Here is a 13,798-nt window from a genome sequence, read left to right as displayed (position 1 = left end):
TTCTTAATCCTTAAGTTATGGCTCCTCTTATCATCTTCTTGTCTTTGTATTATTGCTGTGTGTTTCTTTGTTATTTTTAAGAAGTTTTTCATTTCATTCTCCCATGTTTCAAGTCTGCCCTCCAATTCAGATAGTCTGTCCTTAGTTTCTTTCAAGCTGTTATGCCAGTCTTGGATAGACTTCTTAATTTCTTGATAGTCCCTTTGAACCTGCTTCACATACTCAATGCTTTCTCTGTTTTCTCCATCAAGCAATTCTCCCCTCTTTTTCTGTTCTTCCATTCCACCATCTGCTTTTTCCTGGGTGGTGCTTAGCATTTCTCTAACTATTCTGCATACTTCTAGCTTCAGGTCATTGATAACTTCATTCCTGAATTGGTCTATGAGGCTCTCTAGATGGCGCTTAATGTATATTGGTGCGGTGTCCACTATTTCCTGATTCTCAGGATTGGGGGCCGAGGAGCCTTTTTTGTTGCTTCCCTTCCCCATATTTTCTGTTCCTTATAAAATGTAATCTTACATAGGAGGCCCGGCTTCCCTGCCTGTCAGCCACAGCCTGATCAAATTGCGCTGGCTAGTTGTTCCCGCCCACCGCTGCGCCCCAGGGAGTTGAGGAGGAGGCTGCCTACGCGGAAGTCGGTCGCTCCTCCGGGCCACCGTCAGGCTCTGGGATCTGGGTTAGGCCAGCCTAGGGAGTCCGCCAGCAGCGTCACTCAGGCCAGGCACTTTTCACCAATCCCGTCCGAGAGGGGAATGTGTGGCTGGAGTTGCCACCGCGCCCTGCTCTTACAGGACTGCCCGAGTCCAGAAAAACCTCTGCTGGAGTCAAACTGTGGTAGGGAGTCAGTTTCTCTCTCACCTCGCCACCAGTCAGTTTTCCTCCTTGTCCGTCCTGTTTCCGACTCCGTTCGCAGACTCCCGTTCCCAGAGCTCGGCGCGTCTCTCCTTGCCGAGGCGCTGTGGAGGCAGCCAGCCGCCGGGCGGCGGGAAACCCAAATCGCGGTTTCCAATGGCGCGCGGTCGAGCCTCTACACCGAGACTTTTCTGTTCCTATTTTAGCGCCAGGACTGTATCCTAAGTTGGATTCTCTCAGCCCAGTTCGTTCCTGAGTCAGCAGAGCATATCTCTACTGGTTCGTATCTCCTTAGTCCGCATCATTCCTGGCCTCTGAGCCGAGCCTTTCAGAGAGGCTTCAGTAGTTGCTGTTGTCTGTCCGCCATGTTCTCCGAGAAGCATGGGCAGCTATTTTGAAGACAGCAAGAGGCATTACAGTAACCACTGTTGATTTCCTATTGTTTTGATGTCCTCTGTCATTTACACTGGTTTGTTTTTGATTGGCTTTATTCTGTTTTGTTTTGATTGCCTTTATTCTTTTTAAAATAAAAAAAAAATGGGTAGAGGACACTGGAAAGCCAAGCAAGCACCTCCCTTCCCTGGTAAGTGGCTGCAGTGTGGCCAGCTGCGGCCCTTTCAGGGGGAGAACCACCAGCGGCTCCTGAGACTCACACCATATTGGAACTTAGGACCCTGGGAAACCAAGCAAGAAGCTTGCCTCCCTGGGAAGCAGTGGTGGTGTAGCAGACTGTGGCCCTTCCAGGGGGAGAACCACCAGTGTCTCCTGAGATCCACGCCATGTTGGAATTTAAGATGCTGGGAAGCCAAGCAAGGACCTCCCCTCTCTGGTAAGTGGCTGCAGTGTGGCAGACTGCAGCCCTCCCAGGGGGAGAACCATCAGCAGCTCCTGAGATCCACACCTTGTTGGAACTTAGGACTCTGGGAAACCAAGCAAGCAGCTCCCCTCCCTGGTGAGTGGTGGTGGTGTGGCAGACTGTGGCCTTTCTAGGGGGAGAACCAGCAGTGTCTCCTGAGATCCATGCCATGTTGGAACTTAGGACCCTGGGAAACCAAGCAAGAAGCTCACCTCCCTGGTAAGCAGCTCCAGTGTGGCAGACTGCGGCCCTTCCAGGGGGAGTGTCTTCTGAGATCCACACCATGTTGGAACTTACGAAGCTGGGAAACCAAGCAACCAGCCTGCCTCCCTGCTAAGCAATAGTGAACCTACTGGTGCACCGCCTAGAGTCAAACATCTCATTTCCCCTACTCCCCTTCTTCTGTCCCCCCATTAGCAAATGGGAACCAGAAATCTGAGCATCTTCTGGGAGGTTGACCATAGCAAATAAAGGGGATTTCCTTCTACCAAAAAAAATTTTTAAAACTTAAAAAAAAAAAAAAACTAGATAGAAAGTGAGATGCTTATCTAAGGTGCAGATTGTTACTTAATTGCCCTTCTCCACCATGATTTTTTTCTGCCTGATTCCATCCAGCTACATGCAAAACAATGAAGAGCACAATGATCATTGCTCACAAGTTCTCAGAGGAATCATTATTTTCATAGTGCATGAACAAGAGTCAGATGACTATACTTTATTGAGACTTGAAAGACTGAGAAAAAAAAAAAAACATTAGACCCATGAGTCTGCATTTCCATCCTTCATCTGAAATTTCATTTAATGTGGAAGTTTATCTTACTAGCTTTTATGGGTTGATTGCAGGCTCTGGCTGGGACACAAGCATCCCAACAATATCCAAAAGGATGCCTTGAAGCCACTTCAACCCAGGCCCTTGGATCCACTCCCTTTCTTGCATTCCACAGCACACTCCCATTTTTAACAACCAGAGGTAGCCCTCATGTCTTCAGCCAAGCAGAGACTCCTGTAGAATTTGTCAGTGGCAAGGCAGAAAAACCACAAGTAGCAAGATAGGATTTGTCCCTAGAGCCTGACTTACTACCATTAGGAATGTTTTTCTTTCCTCCCAAGCAAGATGTCTCCCCGCTATCTGGGCCTTTACTGACCCCTTCAGGCAAGGGAAGGAACTTCAGCTGTGTCCACACTTAATTTCCCCTAGCTAACAGTCCCTCACCTGACCTTTACACAGGAAAGATAGCAGAGTTCCCAGACCTTACAGTGTGTGGAGGAAATTAAGCCTGGTGGAGCATCAAGCAGGAATAAATAATATAGCTGTCCCTGCCTTTAGGAAAATGTTTTTGAAATGTGGGCTATTCCCCTCAATTTACAGGCTTAGAACCATCTTATGGGTCCCAAAGACCCAGCCAGCAGCTACAATAGTCTATATCAAGTCCTTTGTTTCTCATTTGTTTGTGACTCCCTCTTTCAGACCAGATCACACACTGGATAACACCTACTATGGAGACACTTTTGGATTGGACAGGGAGCTTTCCACAAAATGGACCTTTCCACAAAAGGACCTTCTATGGGATGGTCAAGTTTTTGTTTGTTTGTTTGTTTGTTTGGGGTTTTCTTAATTCTGTTTGTTTATTTCACTTTGGTTTTTTATATGTTTGTTTGTTTTTTGCTGTTGTTGTACCAGGAATCAAACTCATGACCTCACATTTGCCAGGCAGGCACTGTGCCACTGAGCTATATCCTCAGCCCCATATGGGTCAGTTTAGTTATGAGGTGACCACCCCAGAGGGTGTGGGCAAAGACAGCATCATTCTAACCCCATCTGCTGCCCCCACAGGGCTTCTTAAGAGACAAAATCTGCCCCAATTCCGCAGCACACAGTCTCCCTGTACCTCAGAAGGATTAACAAGACCAGGGTCTGGGGTAACAAAACCCAAGGGTATGTCCTCCTTTGGTAATCAGAACTTTTCCTCAAATCTTCTCTAGAAGTGGCTCTACATAGAAGTTCTGATGTTTGCTTTCCACGTCAGGTAATGAGGATCTTCCCAGTGCCTCACCTGTCAGATCATGGTTGTGACTAAAGGTGAATTAACAAAAGGCAGACTGAATCCCATAAGATAAAGATTAGCTTCCCATGAAATGGTCATCCTTCCCCTAGATACTTATGCCTTTTGTTTAGGTAAAAGCATGGCCCCATGTGAGAACAGGCTTAAAACATTTAGTCCGCTACAATGAGGATGCTTTATAATTCCACACAAGAAGTAACAGAGCTGAGGACTCATCTCCCGCTCCCTCGGACCCCGTGTCGGCCTCCTCCTAGTCCACGATGCCCCCCAAAAAGGGAGGTGATGGAATTAAACCACCCCCAATCATTGGAAGATTTGGAACGTCACTGAAAATTGGTATTGTTGGATTGCCAAATGTTGGGAAATCTACCTTCTTTAATGTATTAACGAATAGCCAGGCTTCAGCAGAAAACTTTCCATTCTGCACTATTGATCCTAATGAGAGCAGAGTCCCTGTGCCAGATGAAAGATTTGACTTTCTTTGCCAGTATCACAAACCTGCAAGCAAAATTCCTGCCTTTCTAAATGTCGTGGATATTGCTGGCCTTGTGAAAGGAGCTCACAATGGGCAGGGCTTGGGAAATGCCTTTTTATCTCATATTAGTGCCTGTGATGGGATCTTTCATCTAACACGTGCTTTTGAAGATGATGATATCACCCATGTTGAAGGAAGTGTAGATCCCATTCGAGATACAGAAATAATTCATGAAGAGCTTCAGCTTAAAGATGAGGAAATGATTGGGCCCATAATAGATAAACTAGAAAAAGTGGCCGTGAGAGGAGGAGATAAAAAACTAAAACCTGAATATGACATAATGTGCAAAGTCAAATCCTGGGTTATAGATCAAAAGAAACCTGTTCGCTTCTATCATGATTGGAATGACAAAGAGATTGAAGTGTTGAATAAACACTTATTTTTGACTTCGAAACCAATGGTCTACTTGGTTAATCTTTCTGAAAAAGACTACATTAGAAAGAAAAACAAGTGGTTGATAAAAATTAAAGAGTGGGTGGACAAGTATGACCCAGGTGCCTTGGTCATTCCTTTTAGTGGGGCCTTGGAACTCAAGTTGCAAGAATTGAGTGTTGAGGAGAGACAGAAGTATCTGGAAGCGAACATGACACAAAGTGCTTTGCCAAAGATCATTAAGGCTGGGTTTGCAGCACTCCAACTAGAATACTTTTTCACTGCAGGCCCAGATGAAGTACGTGCATGGACCATCAGGAAAGGGACGAAGGCTCCTCAGGCTGCAGGAAAGATTCACACAGATTTTGAAAAGGGATTTATTATGGCTGAAGTAATGAAATATGAAGATTTTAAAGAGGAAGGTTCTGAAAATGCAGTCAAGGCAGCTGGAAAATACAGACAACAAGGCAGAAATTATATTGTTGAAGATGGAGATATTATCTTCTTCAAATTTAATACACCTCAGCAACCAAAAAAGAAATAAAAATTTTTAGTTATTGCTTGGATAAACACACAACTTCCAAAAGGCATATGTTTTTTTAAATTAAAATTTCTGAAAACGGAAGAGACAAACAAAGTTGGGCAATGGAAATCTTCTATAAAGAAATTATTTTTATTTGTTTTTAAATTATAAAATACTGTGTACTTCCGATGAAATGTAAGTTACTAAATGTGAGCAACCTTGCTTTTCATGTGATTAAGACCCTACTTCAAATTGTAGAAGCTTTTCAAGAACCATATTACTCTCATGATACTCCATTAATCTCCATCATGTGTGCCAAGCCTGACACATTTGACAGTGAGGACAATGTGGCTTGCTCCTTTTTGAATCTACAGATAATGCATGTTTTACAGTACTCCAGATGTCTACACTCAATAAAACATTTGACAAAACCAAAAAAAAAAAAAAAAAGAAGTAACAGAGCTAAATTTCTGCACAGGAGCTTTTTCAGAAAGCATCCAACCTGGAAATTTTTCCCTTCTCCTCAAAAGCCAAGGCTACTTATAAATATCTCCATGCAAAGCAGAAAGAGATAAGCCATTCTCAGATACTAACCAATATACATTTTCACAGACTGACAATATACCATCTGTGGTAAGGTGAATAATGGCCCTAAAAGTACCCACGTTAATCCCTTGAGCTTGTGAATATATTCTTACATGGCAAAAAGGACTCAACAGTTGTGATTAAGTTAAAACTCTTGAGACAAAATTATTCTAGGTTATCTAGGTGGGCCCTAACTGTAATTACAAATGTTCTTACAAGAGAGAGAGGAAAAGAAGGTGATTTCACTACAAAAAGAAGGTAACATCCTGCAGAAACTCGGCTGTTCTCCTTGTCAGAGGAGCTCAGGACCTCAACCTCATCGTCCCTAAGGATGGCTGTGGTACTTTCCAGGGAGCCCCCAGTCCTTACTTTGAGTGTTGCTTCCTGGATCCAGTGCAGAACTCTCAACCTAGTGGCACAGATCCTTCATATCCTGCTGGCACAGACCTTGCAACTTCCACAACTTACCTTAGGTCCTCCCAGCACAGATCCATGAAACAGACTTGTATAAGTCATTGTCATGGGCTTGTGGAGAGCACTGTCATGGGCTCTAGGTCTTCATCTGGACTCACGAAGGATATTGCCATAGGATCCAGGCCCTTAGCTGGACTCTCTAGGTCTTTATTGTATGGACAGATTTCCTGCACTTTCTTTGTACTTGACTCCTTGGATGACCATTATAACTAATACTATAAATTTTGTGTCCTGTATTGTCTGGTTCTCCTTGCAAACCCCAAACTAAAACACCAGCTTTTTAAGAAACTGTTAATCCTGTCTCTATAAGGTAGTTAATTTTACATAAAGGGAGTTATCCAATATATGTTCTCTATGGTCTGGCTTCTCTCATTTAACCTAGTTATTTTGAGATTCATCCAAGTTTTTGGATATATCAATAATTCATTACCTTTTACAACTACTACTAAGTAGTATTGCATTGCATAGATATACTATAATTTGTTTATACAATTGTCTGTTGGTAGACATTTGGGTTGTTTCTAATTTGGGGGTTATCCTAAAAAAAGCTGCTGCCAACATTAACATGAAAGTCCTTATAGGCTTTCAATTTTCTTTGATAAATACTTGCAAAAACAATGTTTGGATCATATGCATTCTAATTCTTAAGAAATTACCAAACTCCTTTCCAAAGTATTTGTACCATTGTACATTCCCAGCAATAATAATACCTTCTGTTGCATTTTTCAGATTATTTAAGCTTTTCATTAGTTTAAGCTCAGCTCCATTCCTTAGTAAGATAAATAAATGCAGTGTTGCTTTAATGAAAAGCATAGATATAAATGACAGAGAAAAATGAAGATCAGAAAGAGAAAAATATGAATAGAAAGAAAAACTGGTAGTAAGAGGGAGAAAATTGAGAGGAAAGGAACAAAAAAAAATAAGATACATAAAAAGAAGGGGAAAAGGTGAAGGAGAAACACACAAAAAATATCAATCAGAGTCTCAGCAAAAATCTGATTGCACATTGGCTTGTGAAAAGGAGGCTAATTGAGAAGACTTTAATGAAGGACTGTTATATCTGCAAAATGTAGGTAAGACTTAGAAAACTGTTATGGATCAAGAACTTGGTCAACTTAATGCCAACTGGATTACATAGGCATGGCACTGGGTGAAAATACTCCACCTGAGGAAAGTTGCCAGCATAAATAGGTGGAGAAAGAGAAGGAAGGCGTGAAGGCATTAAGGTGTTGTTGCATTGAAGCATTGTGGGTTCTCCTACGAGTTGCAGTTTGAGCCGTTAGATTCTGCTGGACAAGCTTTGGTCCTCATATCGAGCATTCCTTCCTGGCTCCAGAGGGGGAGACGTGTGTTGCTTGGGCTCCAGGATGAACTTGTCATGCTGGCTTCCTGGCATGTATCCAACTGTGCTTGTCATCAGAGGAGCTTGGGGCCTCTGTGTCGCTGAAGATGGCTGTGGTGCCTTTCAGGAAAGCCCTGGTCTTTGTTGTGAGTGTGACTTCTCAGCTCCAACATAGAACCCTCATCCCACCAGCACAGCTCCTTCACCGCGCTGGCATGGACTTTCTAGCTTCCACCGCTGACCTTTGGGCCTTGCCGGCACGGATCTATAAAAGAAACTGGCATGAGTCCTTCTTGTGGGCTCTGGACCTCCAGTTGGACTCGTGGGAGGCACTGTGATGAGCTCTGTGTTTTCATCTGGACTCATGTGGGACATTGCTGTGGGATTTAGGTCCTTGACTAAATATTCTGTCTTTGGTGTTACGGATAGATTTCCTGCATTTTCTTGTGTTAACTCTTGGTGACCATTATAAAAATAATATTATAATCTCCATGTCCTTATTCTAGCTGTTCTCTACACAACCCCTGACCACTACAACAGAAACCATTAACAGATAGTGTAAGTCCTTTCATTTCTGTCTAGTCAGGGTACACAGGGGAATAAGTTTAATACAGGACACATAATTTATAGGATTATTTTTATAATATTCACCCAGAGTAAAGTACAAAAAAGTGCAGAAGATCTGTCCACACACCAGAGACCCAAGAATATAGCTGAGCACCTGGATCCCATGGCAGTGTCCTGCAGGAGCCAGCTAAAGACCTAGAGCCCATAGGAATGTCCTCCACGAGCCCTGCTAGAGGCCTAGAGCCCACAACAATGTCTCATGAAAGTCTGTATCAAGGATCTGCACTGAGAAGGCCCAAAAGCCAGTGGCAGAAACTAAAAAGTATTCACCAGTGAGATGAAGGATCTGTGTCAGTACCTGGCTGAGGGTTCTGCACAAAAGCCAGGAAGTGACACTCACAGGAAGGACCAGAGTTCTCCCAAAAAGAACTGTGGCTGTTCTCAGTGACTTTTAGGATCCAAACTCCTGATAATAAGTACAGCTGAGTTCCTATCAGGAAAACCAGCATGACAAGTTCCTCCAGGAGGACCAACAGCCCAGTGGCTTCCCTTCCAGTTCTCTTTTTATGCTGTAACAATCCTTAGATGGGCCATCCACACCCAGAAGCATGCTAACTCAGTTCAGCTGGGTGTTACAAATTTCCTATTAGTTAATACACCACAATTGCCATCTATAAATCTGGAGGATCTCAGAGAAGGAAGACTTGGGGCACCCAGAGGAAGCAGCTAGAAAGAAAAGGTCAGCCATTAGAAGTGGGATACTGTCACGTGTCTTGAACTCAGAAGGGACTGATCTAGACTAATAAATACCTCCACTTCAATGTACACGTGGCCCCCATCTCCCACAGATGATTTCCTTTGTCCAAACCCATACAGAAGTCGGAAAGCATGAGTCTATTGACATACATTTAGTCACCCTACCTAGCCTAGGATTGAGGGGTAGAATATGAGTCTGTAGGGACAAAAGAATGACCTCCAGGATAGGAACCAACAGAGGAAAGGGACAAGGAGCTAAACTGCTTTATTACCTACCACCATTGATGACATGAAAAGACTGAGAAAATAATACATAAAGACTTAGAAATGCACCTAGAGAAAACAGTGCCTTATGATATACAGGGCTGCTTACTCTGCGACAGAATTCTGACTGCAGTTGTCAATGTGGGTTTGGGGTGTAGCTTGCCTAGCTTGCATATGAAGCCCTGGATTGGACTCCCGGTACAGAAAAAAAAAATAGTTGTTTGCATGCTCCAATCAGTTTTGAGGTCTGTTTTGAAGAACTCTGTTTGGGGTTTTAAATACAAAGCCTGACTTGTTCTCACCAGAATGGGAGACACTCATGCAATTCCTGAAACACAGTGCTGCGGCTTTGGGTGAAGCATAGACTGAGGAAACAGGCATCTACTGCAGGAAAGCCCGAGCCTCACAATGCAGAAGCATGATAGGCAGGCACAAAATGTCTTTAAACTGTAGTTTTAAGAGGACAGGTCTTGGCAAATGATCATTCTTCATCAGATGATCTATTTTGGGTTGATCATTAACATTTTTTCATCTCAGTGAGAATGGCTGACCAAAGGAAAAAGAAACAAAGATGATCAAAAGAACTCAAGCATCCATCAGAGCCATTGAAGAGCCAGAAACTTTCCCTAAATTCTTTTTCCTTTAATCTTATAAAATCCTAAAATGTGTGTCTCTTAAATGATATCTATATTAAATCTTTCAAGAAAAATTTGTGGTGTCTATAATGAAACAGTTTAGAATATTTTTGTATTCTATGTTAATGCCTTACTTCAAATGAGAATACTGAGGGCTTTTTTCTCATCTATTTTAAAAAATCAAAGGTACGGATATGTTAGTGCCTAATAAGAATAAGTTTTCCAACCACTTTTTACAAAATAGGCACTGAAGGGGAAGCTTTGGATGACTGATAGCAATTCTCGCATCTGGATATGCAGGCCAATTTCCCTTTAATTGGAACTTTTGGATGATCTGAATTCCTTGCACATTTTGCTCAGAACCTCTGAAGGGCAAAGTGAAGAAAAGTCAAGCTTATTGCTAGCCATTGCTTCTTCCCATTTCTGCATTCAAGAACCAAATGAAGTGATACTAATTGGACAAGTAGTTTGCTATGATTCTACAGAAGTTGATAGGCAGAAAGATAGTCAACAAATTTTTCTATTTCTTTGCTCACAAATTTAAGCCAACTCAGGAGAGCGGAAAGAACACTTAAATATGAAGTCTGAAAGTTGGCATTCTAATACCAGTGATTTTATGTACTAGCTGTACGTTCTCATGGCAAATTCACTCAATTCCTCTGTGTATGTTTCCTGTATTCTTCCAGTGGAAAGATTAAAGTCACCAAGACTAATTCACCCAATGGTGGGTGACATTCAACAGAAAAAAAGTCTTCAGGTGGCTACAGCCAAGAATGACCTAACAGGTTATATGGATCCGTTACAATGGTGAGAAACAGCCCTGAGCTGCACAGCACTTCACAGAGAAGGCCAGGAGACAGCACAAAGATACAGGCTGTTTAAGAAGCAACACAGAAGAGAATGAGAGACACTATGGTAGTCATTACTGTCTTCCCCAATGTAAGATCTTGAAAACCTAAAAAGCCTTCATCATCTTGTAATGATTTGATTAGTTCTATAATATGCAGTATGTATTTAGTGTGTGTGAAGATGGGGACAACTATTTGGAAGAAAACTAGAGACAATTAGATAAACAGTGAAGATCTCCAGTGGACTTGCTTTGAAATCTGTATTTCTTTAAATTATTTCTTTTTGAACTGTTTTGATATGTTCAATCTTACCCTCTCTAAGATAAAAAACAAGTGTGTAGGACTGATAACCATATTACTAAGTTGAGCAGAACTGTTGGCAGTGTCACTATTTGAATGTCACTTTCCATACTTTAATTTTGTAACCTGAACAACTATTTCTAAGATGTCAATATGTAACTTATCAACTGATTTCTTACCATTTATTTTTCTATAATTCTGTATTATTTCTCCATGTATTTTTTTTTGTTTCTCCATGTATTTTTTTTTGTTTCTGTCTCTTTAAAATAAAAAAGGGAGGAGGAGGAGGAGAAGTAGGAGGAGGAAGAAGAAGAACACAGGGCAGAGCCAGACTCAGGCCAGAACTAATGAAGTGGCAGCAGGCATTTTGGAGAACACAATGTAGAATCTCCTCAGGAGTCCTACTGACAAAGACTTTGGAAAAGCAAATTTTAGTAAGTGCATAAGCAAAGGCACTGATATCAGTTGTAGTCCTGTGCAGACTGAGAAGGGACAAGAATAATGACAGGTACAAAGAACAGGGATAAACCAAACATGAAAAACAAAACAACAAGGGAAACCCAAGCAGAGGACACAGTACTCTCTGGATAAGTTTTTGCCAATTTCCTGGAGAAGAATTGCAAATCAATTTATTAAGACTTTTAACAAAAGATATATTGAATATCTTCTGTATATAATGGACTTAACTTAGGTGTTAGAAACAGGGATACAACTATGAATGCAAACAGCTCACCTTAGAACTGACCGCTGGTAGGAAAACAGATGAAGTGCTGGGAAGGAAAGGAGCTGATGTGCTACAGAAGCACATAGACCAAGAAAGAGATCAGGCAGCAACTGATCCAGGCACAGAAGAAAGGAAGGAACCAAAGTAGCAAGTACAAGCACATTCCAGAAACTGAAAGCAGGCCAGGCAAGGTGGGATATGCTTGTAGTTCTAGCTACCCAGGAGACTGAGGTGAACAGATCACCTCAGCCTATGAGTTTAACACCAGACTAAGCGACATAGAAAGACCACATCTCAAAAATAAAAAAAGAAATTGAAAGGCGGCTCCTGAGACCAATGAGAGAGAAGTATGTCGGATGAGGCTAGACACAGACAAGAGCTGGACCTCACAAGACCTGGGAGGCCTGGTCAAGGGTTTTTACTCCTCATCCTAAGGTTAATGAGAGACCTCTGTAAAATTTTAAGTAGAAGCTGACATGACTGGGCATGTGTTTTGAAAAAATCACCCTGTCTCCAATCCAGAAAACAAATCAGAACACTCCGTACATTGCTTAAAGCTCATTATATCTGAGCACACCCACATTAGCTGTATTCTCCTGCTACTGTATAATAAAGAATTTCTCTGGTATTTGTCCTGGGTTCCTGCACAGAGCATCTAAAACATTTGTAACTTCCCAACTAAAAGACATGTCTTCGTTATTCATGAGCCCCTAATCACACCTGAGATTATGCCAATGCAGAGACTGATAGTGGGCCCCTAGAGAGCTTCAGGGTGGGAGCTGTTCACCAGAGAGGTCCACCATGTGAGACAGCTAGGGTTTTGAGCAACATTCCATCAGCTCAGCTGACTACTGGAGAGGAAAGCAGAGCTGAAGACAGCTCAATTACTTGACCAACTTTTTAAACATTGCCTAGAAAATGAGACGCCAACAGAAACTCTGGGCATCAAAGCTCTGTAGAGCTTCCTGGTTGGTAAACATAGTGATGTGTGGGGAAGGTGATTTCCCTCTGATTCCATAAGAGAAGGGCAGATGCTACACTTCCAGACCCCTAGTCCTTCTCTGGAACCACGTGTCTCTTCCTTTGGCTTTTCCTGATCTGTATCCTTTGCAGGAATTTTTTTTAAAATTGCTTTCCTGAGTTCTGTGGCAAATTATTGTACCTGATGGAGTTATGGGAACTCCCAAATTTGTGGACAGTTGATCAAAAATGTGATGGCTTTGGACTTTTGACTAGCATATAAATTGAGGGAAGCCCTGTAGAGGACTGTACCCTTAACTAACTCCAGGGGGTCTGAGCTTCAGTATGCCAGGTAATGTAAGATCAGCTGGGCACACATGCTTCAATTCCAGTTGAAACAAAATACTATGTTTTATTTTAGTCATTTTTAATGAATATCAAGAACTTTTTGTTTAACAGAGTTTAAAAAGCAAACAAAAACCCATGTGTCCCAAAGCTAAGAAATGGCAGATTTGTTTGCTTTTGAGAAAAACCACTGACTTTGAGTAATTTAAAACCAGATCTTAGTGGCCCTTATCGAAGCTGCAGCTGCTTGTATGTAGTTGCTGCAGTCAAAAAGGAGCCTAGAGTAAGAATTTTCCTTGACGGTCACCGTTCTGTTTGCTGTAACTGATCTGCAACATTTTGGGGAAAGACAGTTCCACTGTAAAAAAATAAATAAATAAAAAATAAAACCAGATCTTCGTTTTCTGGCAGCCAGCACCCAGCACCCAGGGAGCTGAGCATCGTTTGTACTTTTTTGTTATTAGCCATCATATAACTTGAGGGTAAAACCTTGCTCTTCCCACTACTGGCCACACTTCTGCCTATTGTCATTTGCTTTTGAGAATGCTTTCTTCCAACCAGAGACACCCTGATAACATGCTTGTCATATGGGACCATCCTGCCATGGATTTCTTTCTCAATAACTGGTGTGGATTCAATCTTCTGGTTATCTTTGTCATCTTTGGGATGTGGTGGGGGAGGTTGCTTTTGAGGTTTTTGTTTTTGTTTTTGCAGTACTGGGGATTGAACCCCAAGCATTGCTCATACTAACCAAGCACTCTTCCACCAAGCTACATCTTCAATGCTTCTAGTGAAAT

General features: G+C 42.1%; 1 protein-coding gene and 1 non-coding gene across 2 annotated transcripts; both read left to right on the top strand.

Moving 5' to 3' along the window:
* Positions 1-3,983: 3,983 nt before the first annotated feature.
* On the top strand, positions 3,984-5,654 carry LOC100720268 (obg-like ATPase 1). Its single transcript, XM_063236878.1, has one exon. The coding sequence runs from the start codon at positions 4,032-4,034 to the stop codon at positions 5,220-5,222; it is 1,191 nt and encodes a 396-aa protein (XP_063092948.1). The 5' UTR covers positions 3,984-4,031; the 3' UTR covers positions 5,223-5,654.
* Positions 5,655-13,221: 7,567 nt separating this feature from the next.
* Positions 13,222-13,356, top strand: LOC111758205 (small nucleolar RNA SNORA16B/SNORA16A family). The gene has a single exon (XR_002792426.1). It is a non-coding gene; the product is annotated as a small nucleolar RNA SNORA16B/SNORA16A family (small nucleolar RNA).
* Positions 13,357-13,798: the final 442 nt, after the last annotated feature.

The sequence above is a fragment of the Cavia porcellus genome, unplaced genomic scaffold, assembly GCF_034190915.1.
Source record: "Cavia porcellus strain 051 isolate PalLab524CR breed Dunkin Hartley unplaced genomic scaffold, mCavPor4.1 scaffold_26, whole genome shotgun sequence".
Classification (NCBI taxonomy): Eukaryota; Metazoa; Chordata; class Mammalia; order Rodentia; family Caviidae; genus Cavia; species Cavia porcellus.
This window is presented reverse-complemented; position numbering and strand designations above follow the sequence as displayed.

Coding starts and splice junctions, on each gene's coding strand:
- LOC100720268 (XM_063236878.1), top strand. CDS start 4,032: ATGCCCCCCAAAAAGGGAGGTGATGGAATTAAACCACCCCCAATCATT.